The following is a 17305-nucleotide window of genomic DNA, read 5'->3' on the forward strand; positions in this document are numbered from 1 at the left end:
AGGTCAGAGGAAGGTTAACATCTGGTCGACCATGAGATGTTCTCTGCCCTCAGGTGCTTTTTACCATAAAGTGTCAAAGATTTTTCTAATACACATCTGGCTGTGTAACAGTAGTTCTCCAGTCAGGTTAACAAATGTTGTGGTAGCATAAAGGTTTGATCACATTACACTTTCCTCCAAATGTTTCCTCTGTTTCCCATTAATTTCTATTTAAGCCTGTCCGACGGATGAAACAAGTGTACGTTTCCTGTTTCGGTGCAATCTCGGGTCGGTTCGCAGGTCAGAGTTCACCTTTGTTCAACTTTGACCACATTGATGTGTTCAGTTGGCCAATAGAGACACTGCTGCACTGTATTTGGGGAAGTTTCTATACTAGTGTGTTTCATCAACATTTTAGTATATTATCACACAACCAGACCACAAACTGTAGAATTGCTCTCATACACTGTTTACAGTTTGTGATCTCTCTGATCAATATTTATTCATATACCCACCTCAAAAACATCACATCACGTCCTTTTTCAGTGCCAAGTGCAGAGGAAATTTAGTTGAACAGAAATGTAATGTAGCCATACTGTATCTTTACACTTATCGTAGTTCCATCTCAAACTAAAAAAACACCTTTAGGTAACCTATTATTTTTTCAGAGTTAAACACTCAAAACCTCAGATAATCACCAGGACTGTGTGGGTTTGGTTTGATCAGATTCGATTTACAGTTGCCTGGCAACAGTAGCAAACAACCCCACAACTGTCACATTTTAATTCAACTGTTGCTAAATCCTGACTGGTGCAAAGTAGAACATGACATCACATTTTGACAACTAAGCCCTGCCCACTTCAAACCACTGAGAAGAGCAAGCAAAAGCACAAATACAGAAAACTCATGTGAAATAAGCAAAACTCTTCTACCTTTGGCAGGAAATTGTGATCACATGGTATACATGAGTTATTCATGCTTTGTAATGTGTAATAAAAAATTACTGTAGCCTCAGTTCCAGTTCAAAGTGCAGTGAACGTTAAAGCTGCATAACTTATACTGAAAACTAATCTCTAATTATTAAAACTAGATCCCTCGACATTTTGATTTATAGTCACGTTATAGCCCCTCAACATCTAATACATGATATAATGGAGAAATTAGGGTCTAAAACTATTAGGCCAATAAGTGTGACCATATATGTAGTGGACTTTGGAGTTAAGCCCTTAAAAGACTGATTTAGGCCTGTGTGCTAACAACAATGACTATTTTGCTTGTCATTGCATTGATAGTTTTAACAGTTAAGGTCTGTGAGGTAGACATCTTCTGAAACCTAATAGATAAAGTTTCCAACCTGCACCTGGGTGCCAGATTAACAGTAAATGACAACTTTAAGGAAGCATATAACTTTTAAACAGCATCAATACAATTTATTAAGATTTTAAGTGGTCGCAAAAATACATTCCAGCCGATAAAGTGCACAGAAACATTCATTGCAATAATAAATTACACTTGTTCCTTCCATGTCAATGTTCAAACAGCAGTTATTATTCTTCCTTCTATGGTCGACAGTCTCCAATATAAGAAATGATCAACAATACTAAACAACATTGATACTTGCAATTAGGGGGTTAGCAGGGTGGACTGATTGTTTTGTTTCATATTAAACTGTACCTGCTTGCTACAAATATGGAGGGACAATGTCTACGATTAATAGTCTTGCAATTTTTAGTACATTCTATTATAGTTGAAGTTTGAATGCCAGTCAGAACAGTACTAGTCAAAAACATTAAGATTGTTAAGTTCACTCTCTAGTCCAAACTACTAACATGCTGCACAATGAATAGAGCAGAAGGCCCAGTAACACCCTGGGGTTTACTAAACCAGATTTTTCCTTTTTAAATAAAGCCATTTTTCAGCAAGTATCCTGATTGTCTGATACATGTCCATGCTAAAGATATCCACATAAATGCCTCTTTTGATAACAAATATTGAAATTATAATCTGAAAAGTGCAGGACAGATGATTACTGCAAGATATTCTTTAAAGCACTTCCTGTTTAGCCAACCTTCTCACAGATGCAAGTTAGACAAAAAAATGACACAAACAGGCCAGCAGCAGAAAGGGTATGATGGGTCCAGGGACAGCGGATGCTGCTGTGGTGTAGATTGTCCTGCCATGAAGAGACTGCGTGGGTCGAAACACGTTCTGATTTTTGGTGTGAGTTGGGAACATCATCATCTGGTGGGGTTAAAAAAAAAGTTTTAATTTAGACAGTCTGAGGTATTTGTTTCAATATTTTTACTTATGTACATCTGTTTAAAGGTAATGTTTTATTCCTGGTCAAATGGAATAAACTGTTAAATTCATACCTTGAACCAGCTCTTGGTGAAAGCTGTAATGCACACTTAATTTGTCTTGACATTATCCGTCAAGAAAAACACCCATAACCAGGAACCAGGAACGAAAAAAAGATGCTGTTTGACTGTTTGATCGCACATTTTGGGTATACAGTTGCTTTCAACATATGTGTTTACCCACTGATTATGTAAATTTCTGTATAAGTTTGCAACATTTCATTTTCAGGAAGTTGTGGCTGACGAAATTCCTTTTTGCCTATCAAAGATTGTGCAAAATTCTCTTGTAGAGATGTCAACATTGAGCGAGCTTGATTTAATAGTGAGTCACACAATGGTCAACCACAGCCTGCAAGGAGAGGATCATGTGACCAATGGAGAAAGTTAATTTATGCATTATAGTTTTATTAACAGAAATTTCCATCAGATTCTTTAAAGTGTGAATCTGTTGCCCAGCAAAAGACTTCCACCAACTCTGATCAGAATATCTGTTCAGAGAAATAGATATTAAGAGGACATAACATGTACATTTACGGGTCCATATTTGTATTCTAGGGCTCTACTGGAATATCTTTTCATGATTTACAGTTAAAAAAAAAAAAAAAAAAACCTGTACTTATTTTATATGAGCCCTTTATGCAGCCCCTCGGTTCAGCCTCTGTCTGAACCAGCCCGTTTCAGTTCCTGTCTCTTTAAGGCCCCCCCTCCCGGGGAGCCCACTCTGTTCCAATTGGTTAGTTCCCAGAAGCTGCCCCTTGGCAGACTTCTGGAGGTTGGCTTGGAGAATACATAAAACAAACAGAAGTAGTAGGATCTCAAGTCTTTCTTCTTTACTCAAGATGGAAACTTCTCAAATACACTCATGTATGTTCAAGCCTGAATCCGATCTGAAATGTGAGAGTGGGCAACGTGAGGAACCATGAAACAAACCTCAGCAACAATGGCTACAGAACAGACAGCCATTTGTGGGTATGCACGAACTATCTAACGTCGTCATGAGTAGGAAGTAGAGGTAACATTGTAAAAGAAGCTTTCAGAGCAGCATGAAGCCTGGCTTTTGACTTGCAGGGAGCATTTTATGTACGTTCACCTCAAGTTTTGGAATTTTGACCATGTTTAACAGACATCCAACATCATAACAGTATAAAAGTAAGAAAATCACAAAAAGCATGTTCTGTCTCCTTTAAAGAGGGCAGTTCGATGCCAATGTAGAAATGACACTTGTAAAAACCTCTACTGCTACAATTTGTATTTTGATTCAACAGATACATTGACAAGGAACAGATTTGAAATGGAAGATTCAGTTTGGAGACACTTTTTTTTCATAAATATTGCTTTATACTGTCCCCACTTACGGTACAAATGAGGTCAATGCCTCATCACCATTTAGCCAGTCAAAGTTGTCAAAACCATACATTGTGTGAGGCATTTAATTCATCTTTTAAATATGTGCATAATAGGGTGTGGTCATTACTTAGATTGTCATCATTAGTCATTATTCTCAATTTTTCTTAGATGAATTATGGTGAACTAGTGGGTGGACACCAGTGCCATTGTTTAATTATAAAGATGTCATATGCTTCACTGCTTTGCATTACCAGCATTCATTCAATAATCCAAAAAAACATGAAGGCACTGTGACATGTCACTGAGGCACATCAACACAATCAGTTCAATGGAAATACTGGAGGCGATGCGTCATACTGACATACGGGCACTGACACGTTTTCACTACAGCTGACAGCAGCTGATTACACTGATTACCACAATTGAATGAAACAAGGACTGACGTTAAAGTGCTGACTTCACATCCATATTGGCTTAGTGCCTAACCAATTTTAAGACAAAGGGGACACACAATGATTCTTAGACTACATATAAGACAACTGAGGAGTTTTCATGAGACCTAACAGTTGAACCTTCATGACTCATCTGATGTGTTGAAGACTAGAGAGAAGCCAAAAAATCCCCTAAAGTAGGCAAGAAGCGAAGACGGGTGTAGTACAACCTGGCACAGCATCTATGTGTCAGACTTAAGCCATCGGATGTCATTCACTACAATTACTAGATTAACTTTTCTTATTACTGTCACAGTGTCCAGGCCTGTGTGTAAAAGTCTTACAGTTAATACACTGTTCATTTGATGCGGATGTAACAGCTCTAAAATTACAGCTGAGTCCACAATTTAATCTCATGATTGTTTGATATCAAATCCTTCCCATATCAGTGATGTGGAGCCACGTGTGCATTACAGAAATACCAAACAAATTGTACCATCAGAAAAGAATCTGACAACACTGCATTGTAGTATAATCTACCCTTAAATTGACTGTAGTCAACAAACTGTCCTAACTGTCCTAATTGTCCTAATCTCAAACAGGATAATGCAAAGTCATTACAGATACTTTAACACTACTTCTACTTATCACCAGTTGTTAAGGATGATTTCTGGTAAATATGCATAAAAACACTAATATAAGTCTCATTTGAACTATTGTATATAAGAATGATTTTTTTTTTTTTTTTAACTCAAGGCCATCCTTCTCTAACTGTACTATATGGAGACTTCTGATAATTAAAAGTCCACCTGTTTGATATATCTTCAGCACCAAGATGATGTGTAAACACGTACCAGGTTTTGTTCCACCTTGACAGACTCTTTAAAGACCGTCCAAACCACTGCTTCATTGCATGTAGGGGTCGTTAATGAGCCATTGTAGCGGAAGTATGCACCGCGGTTCACATTGCCAAGCAAGTCATTAATGGAGATCTCTTTTGTGACTTCAACTGTTGAGCCTACATGCAAAAAAACAAAAATAAATAAGATGTAGTGGCACGTTCAAGTGTCTGCTCTGTGTTTAAAATTATATGAAACAAAACAAATGTCACTCACTTGTGTTTTGAATCTCTGACAGGTAGCTGGTGAGTTTATACCAGGCGTCCATATCTGATGTGGGAGTTGACGGGGTACTTGTCTACAGAGACAAACATTGTGAATGATGGATTATTTTTTCTGAACACTAAATTTCACTATGAAGCAACACAGTCTGCTGGGCAATGAAACTCAGTAGTCAACATTTAGGCCTCATTTAAAAAAAAAAAAAAAAAAAGAAAAAGCTCGCCCACTTACCCCGTGATGTTCTGAACCACCACTACTTCTGCTAGCACCAGGAGCCTAAAAAGTAGACAAAAAGCCATTTACACAATAGACTACATCAAAATGTATATTGAGAGGGAAAATTTAGAGACTGGAGAGAGAAAGGACAGCCCAATTTTCTCTGATAATACACACTGTAAAAACTCAACACAATTTGCAAAGGAAACATTTTTTTTTTTTTTTTTTTTTTTTACTTGCGTGAGTATGGCCCCATGTAAGATACAGGTTTGTATCTGAAGTGTCTACAAGACATTTTAAAATCACATATTCTTGACCTTTCAATTTCACACTGGAATCATGATAAGGAAACAATACATCAGACATGAACCATAGTGTAAATCGGACAACTGAAAGAATGGCACACACAGTACAGGACATTTAGTGTCTAGCTGTTAACCTCATAACTCCGTTCAGGTATGCAGACTAAATTGTCAGAGCAACGAGAACAGGTACGAGACGAGAGCACGAGATCCTAACATCCTGGTCCCCCATTAGATAAAATACTGGTATGTGGTGATGTCACCTGTTGATTGATGAAACTTGACCAGTCAGGCTAAACTTGTTGATCTTTTTTTTTACCCCTATTCACATTGTGTAACAGTGCTACTTTAAGTTTTTTAGTACAGTCTGGATTTTGCAGCATTTAAATCTTTTATACTGACAGAAAACAATACAATACTCGTACCATTGGACATCAAACTGCGAGTCAAACAGAGACTTTAATTTGCCACCGTCAATTACAATTAAGACACAGTGAAATGTTTTTCCAAAAATGTAATAGTTGTTTTGAGGTGTTGCTGGAGCTGTTTCACCACAATCCACAATTAGTTTTTGTTTGTTTTTTTCTCTGAAATCAGGAGTATATTAGTGTGCACACTAACCATTTTGAGTATACTTTGTTGTGTAACTTTCAAGCATGAGCACATACTGTACATACTCGTAGTCTGGATTTGACCACAGCTATTGGCTCACTACATAACTGTAGTCTAATGCACTGAACATTACCTCGATAAAGAATCCCAGCACTGCCAGGCCATCTGGAGTCTGTATGGCCTCTTGCAGGGTTAAATCCTTCCTCTTGTTCACTATGTGCATCTGAACAAATGCAGTTAATGACAGTTAGTGTGCAATGGCAACAGCAGAACCTTAGAAAACAATGAACTGCAGCAACACTAGTTAAATTCTTTTAACTACCTCCATTGGGTATCTTTTTGAATTCACTGTATGCTCGGAGCCCACAGAGTCGTGTGATACGGTGCCCCAGTGGAAGTGGAACTGAATGGTGGAGTAGACATATCCTAAACCGCCCCCCGACACCTCCACCATGTCCTCCTTCAGTACACACTTGACTAGAAGTTGAGTGAGAACACACGGAAAAAGTGAAAAAAAAAAAAAAAGTTCATTTTTACTCTAGGTGTCACTGTCATTTTGGACACCACTGTCAAATCACAATCATAAAACTAACAAACGTTAAATTGAACCTTAGTTATGTTTTAGAGTAGTATCAGTTCTTATGAAAGTCAATCACTAAAATGTAGACAAAAAGAAAACTTTCATACCTGAATGGCCTGTGTTAGTGATGGACGTGATGGCATGTTTGTCGTCAAACTTTGTAAAGGTGAAGCTATCGAGATGTAGGTCTGTCACAGCACTCTTTGTCTCAATGTTGATGGGTGACTGGCGTTCTGCACCACAGTAGGACTGAGGCAGAAGGTGCCAATGCGAAGGATTGAGCTCTGAAGTAAAGACAGGATGTTTTCACATCAAGTCCATCAAATCCTTTTCCAATAGTATCAACACTTTTAAACTGTCCACATCATCAGATTTGTATACACACACACACACTGATACATACCACAGTGATCATCATAGCACCATGGATGACCTGAAGAACAGAAAAATAGTCACACTCAATGTTTCAATTCTTCCAGTCATAATATTATATATAATAAATAATGACTCCATTATGGACTTGGTTTAAAGTTGAGTGTTATGTTAAGGTTAGGCAAGTAGTGGTTATAGTTAAGGTTAGGATAAGTCTCCAAGAAATTAATGTAAGTTAATGTAATGTCCTCTGAAGTGATAGAAACACAACTCTGAGAGTGAGAGAATGAGAAAGAGAGAGAGAGAGAGAGAGCTTTCAACCCACTGGGAGGTAGAGGAGTTGCAGGGGAAGCAGACACATGACGTCCATTGAGGCTTTGTGCAGGGCGGTAGACATTAGTGAGTCTTGTCTCCGTGACAAACTTTTGAATCTAAAAACATAACAAAACAGATCCACCAGTTATGATATGAGCAAAAATAAAGTTTTTTATGTTGTAAATGAATACTTAGTGGCACCATTTTGTAGCAGCATTGACAGAGGAGTTGACTGGCCCGTGAGCATAGATGTCTAAAGGCCCCACCATACGCCTGATGTTTAACTTCAAGGTGTCCTTTCTTCCAGCAGGGTCAGAGGACCATGAATGCTTTGCTTTGGTATACACAAGGTCTGTTCTTGTGACAGGTTAGTGTTACGTGTACAACTATTTTCCCTATACTATGTGTGAAGTCACTTCAGTTAGATTTCTTACTGCAGCCCCCTCAGCCTGTTCATGCCTAGCAGCAGTGCTGCCAGATAATGTCAATCAGGGTGCATTCTCAAAGAAATTAGACAAAAGCTTGGTTTTGGATAAGAAGAGGCATGCAACAAGCCATCAGCCCATCCAAAACACTCACTACATAAACTGAGGTGCCATCTGGAAATACCAGATACCATGTACTAGTCAGCAGATGTATGTATGTATGACCTGTTTTACAGACTGACCTCAACACCAAGCATACCAAACAGTCAGGCACCTGCTGAGCTACCACACGTAGGCAAGAAAACACCACATGCAAGTGACATGTGCATCTTACTATCTATCTGCAAAGTGACGATGGCTGCCAGGTAGATAAGATGGAGAGGCAGATTACATATGTCCTTCTGCAACATACAAATGTAATATATACAAATTATCTGATTTTTCAGTCACATGCAGATTGCCAAACATTTTCAATTGTTCTTACAGTCAACAGAAAAACAAACCAGATTGTCAAAACCGATACCAAAGCAGACACCAGCATGTACCAGTATGTCTGGCACTTGTCTATGTTAACTTATGACGCTTGTGTGCATGCATCATTAGTTGCTTGTGTAAGAGATGTGTTAGATTCCACTTGCCAGAGTTCATTGCAATTTTTTACTAGATCACCTGCATCATCTGAGCAATGAATAAATTCTGGTCTCATCCAGAAAAGTCTTGTGGTGGTGAAGGATGTTTAAACCGCAAGAAAATATCGCTGTCATGTGATTGCCTTGAGGTAAAAACACACTAAATACAACAAGGCTGCCAGGAACAACACCACCAACACCCTCTCTTGACTGATTGATTGTGCTGTCAATTCAGTGACAGATGAGTTTACTGCTTGTTTTCACTGCTGTGCAGGTTCACAAGTTCAGTAAATCAATGCAACTTAATGGACAGCCATAAAATAGGCTGAAATGAATATTTAAAATTAGTATTCAGGTGTGATTGATTACTCTGCCAATCCTTTACATTTCTACCTGGGCACAGGTTTTAATTTTGTAATCCACTCTTCTTGCCTAAAGGGATTAGCCATGTTCGGTGTGCAATACATCATCAATCTGACTATTTATGTGGTTGAAACTGGGTTTTTAAAACAGATTTTCCATACAGGAGATTAATGTTTGGCTCTTACATTCTCTCTGCTAGGGGGCATGTGTTGACGAAACATTTCCTCCTTTTACCCTGTCAAAGAAAAGTTTCCAGTCTGCCCAACTTACCAGATTTTTGTTAATGTTGATTGGCTCTTGAAAGATGGTCCAAACGACAACTTCATTGCATAAAGGGGTGGTCAGGGAGCCCATGTATCGATAGAATTTTGTGAGGTCTACATTTCCAATCAGGTCACTGATAGAGATGTTATGGGTAATATTAACTTTGGGTTCTGTGGAAAGATGTAAGAAACAAATAAGGCTGTATAATTATAATTTGACCTTGAAAAAAAAAAGACTGTAAGAAGTACAAGAGCATAATTTTCATCAGTACCACAAATAGATACTCATAGGTTTATGACTAAGTACAATAATTACAGACACTCCTACACTTGAAGAATTGTGACTCCTAACATTTGGCACCTGATAAAAGATTTCCTGTTTTAGTTAAGTTGTGATTCATATTCTGACACTTCTTCTCAGGAAGAACGCGCTGGCCTGGTACCAGCCTCCAATACTACAGTCCGCCTCTGCCAACTCAAGCAGTACAACCTGCTGTACTGCAATAACATACAGGAAATCATAGAGACATAAAGGACAACCCTTACCTTTAGTATCCATCAGATAAGATGTGAGGTTGCTCCATGGTCCTGACATATCATCATCATCTGTTGCCTTTAGGGAGGAGACATTATGATGATTATACTTGCAATAATAGTTTGATCATGTGTAAAATGAACATTTTTACATTGTGCATGTATTTTTGTAACTTTGCTATGATGCAACTATCAGAGAGCCAATACCTGACCTGTTATGTCACAGTGTAAAAATCTAGGTGAGCATTTTTGTTGAAAGGTTAGCAAATCTATGATTTTTCTTTTGAATAAATTGAAGTGCAGGACATACGTTAATGAAAAACCCAAGAACGGCAATTCCCTCTGGGTCCACGATGGCCTCTGACACAGTGAGACCTTTCTTCAGACTGACTATGTGCATCTACAAGAAATTACATGAACTTAAAGACAAAGCTGTGGTAAAGTTAGGCACACAGAATATTAAAAGCAAAGGAATGTTGTCTAGTGAACGCCAAACAATACTCTACCTCCATTGGATATCTGTGCCCATCAATCAGGTGCTCTGAACCTGGGTGGTGTTGTGTATCGCCCCAGTGAAAGTGGAACTGCATTGTAGAGTACGTGTCTTTGAGTCCTCCTCCGCTCACTTCAACCTCATTTTCCTTCAGTGTGCATTTTACTATGGAAGGAAAAGATGAAGCATGTTTATGTAGTTACACTCAGAAGTTCACATTTTAATGATCATATGCTTTGTGTCACAAATATGTATGTATAGTGTTTTTTTCCTTTTATTTATTCAGGGAAGTTTCACTGAGAGGAATGACTTTTTTGCAGGAACACCCTAATCACATGGACACAGTGAGTACTGTCTGTTGCACAACTTAGTCAAGTAAAAATACCAAACATTTGTGTACCTGTATGTCCGTTGTTCTCAATTGTGTTGAGGACATGTGGAGAGGAGAAGTTGACGAAAGTAAAGTTCACCAGGTTATGGTCTGTCTGAACATGGCTAGTGACTATATCAATAGGAGACTGCCTTTTGTTTCCGCAGAAAGAACCGGAGATTTCATTCCAGTGATTCGGGGTGTGAGCTGTGAAAGATAGAGGTGCCCTTAATACCACTAACCAATGTAAACTAATGACATTTTAATCCAAATAATCAAGTAAATCAGACATCTGTGCTAACTTACCACAGCCAGTATAGCACCATTCACTTCCAGCACCTGAAACAGAAAAACAGAGAACATACTGTGAATATAGTAGGATCCAATTATTACAAAAAACATAATTTTGCAATAAAATACAATATTCCTCAGGCAGGGGCAGGGCAAGACCACAATTTAGGTTGTGTTAAAACTTGGGCTTAAATTTGAATTTCACATTCTAAATAAATTGCACCCTTTCTGAAAAATGGAAATATAGAAGAGATGTATCCTGCCCTTGCCAATCTATTCACTTTATTGTATGTATAATACCTCAAGAGGCAGAAATGGGTAAAGCTCATCAACACGAGTGTAAAATGATGTATTTTACTCACCGTATTTTGCCAAAGCTCCCAAACTCAGGCACAGCAGAAGAGATGAGAGAGACATCTTCAGAAGGAAGTGAAAACCAGTTAATTACGCGTTCTTGAATTGGAGTAGATATGCAGTTGGCGTAAAATTCACTTCAGTTTTTGTGGCTCAAGTAACATAATATTGAGAAACAGGAAAAAGCTCAACATCAGCTGCTGAGATGTCTAACTAACACATTAATTGGTTAAGGCCTGTGCCACATTGTGTAAGGCAAAGAGCATCACTTGTAACTCTGTGCTTTCCATGCATGAATTTGGATAAATGTCAATTGTGGAGCAAGCAGAAAGGCATGCTAATTGACAATTCACTCGTTAAAATTTTAAATCTTACCTTACCTTACCTTTCAGGCCTCAAGTCCCTAAGATTAAAAAGAATGATGTTAGTATGATGTATCACATTAAAAACAGTCCAAATAAGTCCATCAGTGAGTAGGTGAAAAGGTGTCCCGGTATGTGTCAAGTCAATGATATAGAGTAGGAGGACGTGCTATGGGATGGGGCCCACTGTGTATACCATATTAAACCTGTATGGGGGAGATGCGTAACATGACAACAGGGTTCCTGTCAGGACATTTCAGTCAAAACACAGGTGTCAAGAGCGAGCTAATAATCTGTAGGGGTCTTACTCAGCAAAGTTATCCAGCTAAATGAATCCTACTTTGTGACACAGGACCCTGGTTTGCATAGTTGACTCATAAGGGTGAATTAGTTTAACAAGTTTAATAAAGACCTTTCTTTAAATGCATTAATTCATTTATTTCCTGCAAACAGCTGTGACATTAAACAGTAATGCAAATCCTCAGAATACACTTTAAAAATGGACTTTAGCAAACGTTCTTGCAAAACCTTGAAACATGAGCAATTTCAAATTTTATTCCAGAGAAAGGAAGTGACACTTAATGCTTCCTTCCTCTTCAACACTGGTCTTGCACCACACATACACAAAAGCACAATCCTGCTAAAAGGATATAAATTGAACTATAACTACAGCGTTGGATCCCCTTTTTTTTTTTTTAAACATAGGTTAGACAAGGGCAGACTAAGCTTTTGATTTCCAGGTAGTTCTGCAAACTGACACCTGAGAAGCTAAATGAGGCATTGGATTATTTCAAGCTTCAAGTATACACAAACCATTGTCAGGATGTTGACTATAAACTGCAGTAACATGAGACACTGTAGGTGTTTTGGGACGGTGCCACTTGTATCATTATACATATAAATTCAGTTTCAGCTGCTCAACTTGTTACATTTTTCAGTCCACTTTATTTGGATGATTATTATTGAGGTATGATTAAGAGCAGCTAGTCTGCCAAAAATAGGAGGTCCAAGATTGATCTAGCATTTTAAATTGATGACTGACTATACATGATATTGATTCTATATTGACAGATGATTGACAAATTAAAATGTTTGTTGTTATTGCTCGTGTGTTGTGTGTGTGTGTGTGTGTGTATATATATATATATATATATATATATACATATACACACACACACAAACATACATACATAAACACACACACAAACACACACAAACCACTCCTCTTTATGAACACATCGCTCCTCTTAATGACCCTACACAACAGGTTTTTTGTCCTTCTCTATGTCCTCACACACGCCTCATTACACCAGGCCCTATCTGTGTTCATCCTTCACAAATAAAAACCTTTTCCAAAACAATAAATACCTTATGGTAAGGTGAACTGGAATGGGGAAACAAAAGTTTGATGTTTTACACTACCAGTCCAGAATATATGACTCTCAAAAGACTTTCAAGGGAAATATGGCGAAAATGAAAGCCACAGAGACTGATATACATATACATATATATATATATATATATATATATATATATATATACACATACTGGTGTTTAGTCAGGAGTTTGTCTCTGGTAATGTAAAAACTCTTAAAATGTCACAAAAATATATAAATAGGCCTAAATAGCACATCTGTACATAGCTCTGTAATTATTTCATTATTTAATTAAATCTAAAAAGGTACCAAACAAAGTTACAAGCCAAGAGTCGCCAGTGAAGATATTTCTTAATTTTAAATATTCCAAAAGTTTAAAAGGTTAATTATGAGAGGCATCTCACTTAATGGCTCAGAAAAAAGGGCACACTTTGTTGCTGTACTATAACTCAGAAGGCTGTAGCCTTTTGACATTAAAAGGTCAATAGTGCCGCAGTACAATGCCCTGTCTCTGTCTGTGTTGATTCAACGATACACTCATTTTTTCCTCCTCCTTTCTGCCAAGAGGTAAACAAGGAAATAAGCACTTCTTGTTCCATGACTAAGAACAGGACCTCACCTGAAAATCCTGCAGCAGCACAGACTACCAGCAGGTAGGAAAATTCAGAAAGAGCTCAGTTGAAACTCTGGGGAGAACCTGAGCCACCAGCTGGACCTCGTTTATTAATCAGTGTGTGACTGGTTGGACAATTAGCCTCATTATTTGTGTGCCATTAAGTTGTGGCAGTCACAAGTCTTTGTACCAATAAGTAATTAATTAATTATGACCACAGACAAAAAGTAGGTGAAAAGTGAATGTTGATTACTTTAAAAATGGCAGTATGCTACTGATAGGCGTTCACATCTAGGTGCTGAGTCCAAATGTAGGTACTTTACCCAGGAAATGCAACAGATGAGACACTGCATATGTTGTTTTAGTATTAACGTGTGTATAAAACTGTACTATAACTTGTGTCGAGGTAAATGTACATCTGTGTGTTACATGAGCAACATAGCAAACCTTATCTTCATCTTTCTAGTGCAAGATAAACATTTTTGCTCAGCTAAAACTGTTTTACAATAATGCTCCAACAAAACAAAATCTGAACAAATCACATTATAGCCTAAGCAAAATATATTATTAAGCCATTTTGCATTGAAAATGTACAGTAGGCAGTTCATTAAATTAAAGAAAAAGAATTGAGACTCTACAAATCTTTTCTAGACATGTTAAAACATAAATATACTTTTTTTTGTCAGCTTCATTAAAAAAACTGTGATGTTGAATCCTCATGTTGCTGGTGAGGTCTGAGCAGGCGGACAGCGCCAATCTTGAGCGCAGGTATCCGATGCAGCCACAGGGTGGCGATAAAGGACATAGTCTCCAGGGTGTTCAGAGTAAAGAGGCAACAGTCCTGCAAAAAAAGGGGACCATTAGTGAACTGAACACTAAACCAGCTATAATATCATGTGTCAATGTGTAGTGAGAAGTGAAGTTACTGAAAGATGGTCCCAGTCAGCTCATCAACAAAACCGCCTGAAAAAAGCAATACATTCAAAAGTTACAACATGTCAAAATTCACTGAATATATAGTAGGAAATTGGTATAAAGACAGTATGAATCATTTGCACAAATATCTACCTGGTGTGCAAATTGTGTCACACAGTATAGGGCAGAGGTAGCAGGATGAGCATTCCTGGAAGACAGAAAACGGTTCACATGAGGAGGCCGCTCTACTTGTTCCACTGTTAATGTGTATTATTTACAATATTTGGGGGAAACAGAAGATGCTCTTACTTCGCAGTGCTCACAGTGATCCGACTCATCTTCCTCCTCACAGGGGCACTTGTCACAGTTAGTGGAACAGTGCTAACAGAGAGAAGGGACACATAATGTGGCAGTTGTGTTTGTTAATTCATGTAGTACCAGTGTGATTGAAGCAAAGTGAGACTTCCAAATAAACAATGAAGACGAAAAAGTTGTGAAAGTAGGTTATCACTCTTAAAGGGCAGCAAATCATCAAGAACTAAATGAGACATAGTGGTAACTTTTAGACAGTTTATGAGGGTTCATTTTGAAGTTGGGAGTCACTTGATAGTTGAAAACATTACATAGTTGATTTATTTTTTACCTCACAGATGGAGCAAACACTACATAAAGAGCCAGAGCGGAAGTGCTGCATGTCATCAACGGCCTCCTCCTCACTTATGTCGCCACTTTCAGGTTCATCTGTAAAAAAAAAAAAAAAAAAAATCAATCATCAGAATCATTTAAAAATGAAGCTTCTGTTTAATGTAAAACTTCCCTTGACCCACATGGAATTCTATTGTTTGTGTTTGTAGACACAAAAACACTACAGTCATGGTTTTTCAGGCAATGATAAAAGCTACCTACATGTAATTATTGCATGTGATGCAGATGTGAGTAGGGCAGCCTTTAAGTGAGAAGGCCAAATGCACAGATGTGTAACCAGAGTGAGAGGAAAGGTCAAAATGAGTAAATTATCACCACAACAAATCAGCAGTAATCACATCGTGCAGGCTGCTTATTCAGTCAGTTAACAATCAGTTAAGAAGCATTGTGTAATTTTCCTATTTTCTTTAGTGCCGCCATTTGTGTTCAGAATATTGCTTCTATCTGAATGTTTTACCCATTGTAAACGCCTCAACAGTACCGGTTTTGGGGTCTCAAAATAGTCCTGCTGGTTCAACAAAAGGCATGGATGGTTTCGAGTGCTTGGTGCCAGCGACCGCACAGATAAGCCGGTTTATTTTAGAACTAATATGTGTGGCGGCGTTCCTACTGTAGCTGGACAGGAGACAGGATTCATAGGGTTCAGAAAAGTACCTGTTTGTCATGTTTTATATTGAATCACTGTGTAGATACTTTAGTAATTTGATAACCCAAAAAATTAAAAGAAATGCTACCTTCATCTTCCTCATCTTCAGCTATATCAGCATCTTCTGCCTCTTCCTCGGCATCCTCCTGCTCTTCATCAGCTTCCTCCTCTCCTCCAGCTGCCTCATCATCCTCTTCAGAGGCCTCCTCTTCTTCCTCCTCAGTTGTCTCCTCGTCCTCCTCTGCCTCCTCATTTTCAGCTGTGGCCTCTGCTTCCTCATCAGCATCCTCCTCCTCCTCATCTTCCTCTGTTGCTTCTGCCTCATCAGCCTCCTCTTCTTCTTCTTCTTCTTCAGCAGCGTGCTCCTCCTCTTCCTCATCAGCACTCTCTTCCTCATCAGCAGCTTCTTCTTCTTCTTCTGCCTCTTCCTCATCCTCAGAGGCCTCTTCCTCTTCTTCTTCCTCTACCGCCTCCTCCTCCTCAGCCTCATCTTCCTCGGCAGCTTCCTCCTCCTCCGCTTCCTCATCAGCACTCTCCTCTACCTCCTCCTCTTCTTCTTCTGCCTCCTCCTCAGCATCCTCATCCACCTGAGCAGTCTCCTCTGCCTCCTCCTCTTCCTCGGCCTCCTCAGCAGTCTCCTCTGCCTCTTCCTCCTCCTCAGCAGTCTCCTCTTCCTCCTCCTCAGTAGTCTCCTCTTCTTCCTCCTCAGCCTCCCTGTCTTCCTCTTCCACTTCCTGTTCATCACTTTCAGCCTCATCATCTGATTCTTCCTTCGCTCCCCCCTCTGCTACCTCTTCTTCGCCTGCGCCATCATCACCCTCAGCATTTTCGGTCTCTTCTGCTGCGGCCTCCTCCACAATTCTGGCGTGGACATCTTCCTCTGCGTTGGCCACGTCCTGGGCACTCACTACACCAGAAAGTGGGGCCTGGGATGGGCACAGTAGCACCAGCAGGAGCCCCACCATCCAGCCTTTTACAGGTGCCATCTTGGAAGACTTACACAGCTCTGCTAAGTTACAAATCCTCACTGGATGAGTGGTTCTACCCTGTTTTTCCACCAAAAACCAAGACAATCGTTGGGTTTTCAACACTTAAAAGAGCAATTAATCCACAGAAGAGGCTTCTGTTTTGGGAGGTCTTGAATGCGACTCAGGGATCAGGTTGTTGCTCCAGTCAGTGACAGAGCAGTGTGCCAGCCTTGTGCTACACAGAGGACACAGTGGAAACACAACTGGGGGTGTGGTGCATGAGTGACAGAGGCACATGTCCGGGAAGAATGCTCCTGATGCCCTTAACCCAGTGTGTTAGAGAGGTGGGCGTGTGTGTATGGCATG

General features: G+C 39.1%; 2 protein-coding genes across 5 annotated transcripts; both read right to left on the reverse strand.

Annotated features, from left to right (window-relative positions):
* Nucleotides 1–1383: 1383 nt before the first annotated feature.
* On the reverse strand, nucleotides 1384–13801 carry LOC137171896 (uncharacterized). 4 transcript variants are annotated; one of them, XM_067576087.1, is made up of 18 exons: nucleotides 13712–13801; nucleotides 11740–11757; nucleotides 11363–11417; nucleotides 11016–11048; nucleotides 10740–10916; nucleotides 10353–10504; nucleotides 10157–10246; nucleotides 9859–9925; nucleotides 9320–9483; nucleotides 7643–7748; nucleotides 7349–7378; nucleotides 7053–7229; nucleotides 6688–6842; nucleotides 6499–6588; nucleotides 5467–5511; nucleotides 5230–5311; nucleotides 4969–5132; nucleotides 1384–2220 (listed from the first exon to the last, which is right to left on the reverse strand). In XM_067576087.1, exons 3-18 carry the CDS (start codon nucleotides 11415–11417, stop codon nucleotides 2065–2067), a joined length of 1743 nt encoding a protein of 580 aa, XP_067432188.1. In that variant the 5' UTR covers nucleotides 11740–11757; nucleotides 13712–13801; the 3' UTR covers nucleotides 1384–2064. The 4 variants fall into 4 exon arrangements, with proteins under 4 accessions (XP_067432188.1, XP_067432186.1, XP_067432187.1 ...); XM_067576085.1 differs by having other exon boundaries at nucleotides 11735–11757; XM_067576086.1 differs by having other exon boundaries at nucleotides 11730–11757.
* A 249-nt stretch (nucleotides 13802–14050) lies between these two features.
* Nucleotides 14051–17230, reverse strand: LOC137171897 (sarcoplasmic reticulum histidine-rich calcium-binding protein). Its single transcript, XM_067576089.1, has 6 exons — nucleotides 16060–17230; nucleotides 15264–15361; nucleotides 14930–15001; nucleotides 14774–14828; nucleotides 14632–14668; nucleotides 14051–14546 (listed from the first exon to the last, which is right to left on the reverse strand). The coding sequence occupies exons 1-6, from the start codon at nucleotides 16955–16957 to the stop codon at nucleotides 14525–14527; spliced, it is 1182 nt and encodes a 393-aa protein (XP_067432190.1). The 5' UTR covers nucleotides 16958–17230; the 3' UTR covers nucleotides 14051–14524.
* Nucleotides 17231–17305: the final 75 nt, after the last annotated feature.

This window comes from Thunnus thynnus, chromosome 20 (assembly GCF_963924715.1).
Source record: "Thunnus thynnus chromosome 20, fThuThy2.1, whole genome shotgun sequence".
In the NCBI taxonomy this organism is placed as follows: domain Eukaryota; kingdom Metazoa; phylum Chordata; class Actinopteri; order Scombriformes; family Scombridae; genus Thunnus; species Thunnus thynnus.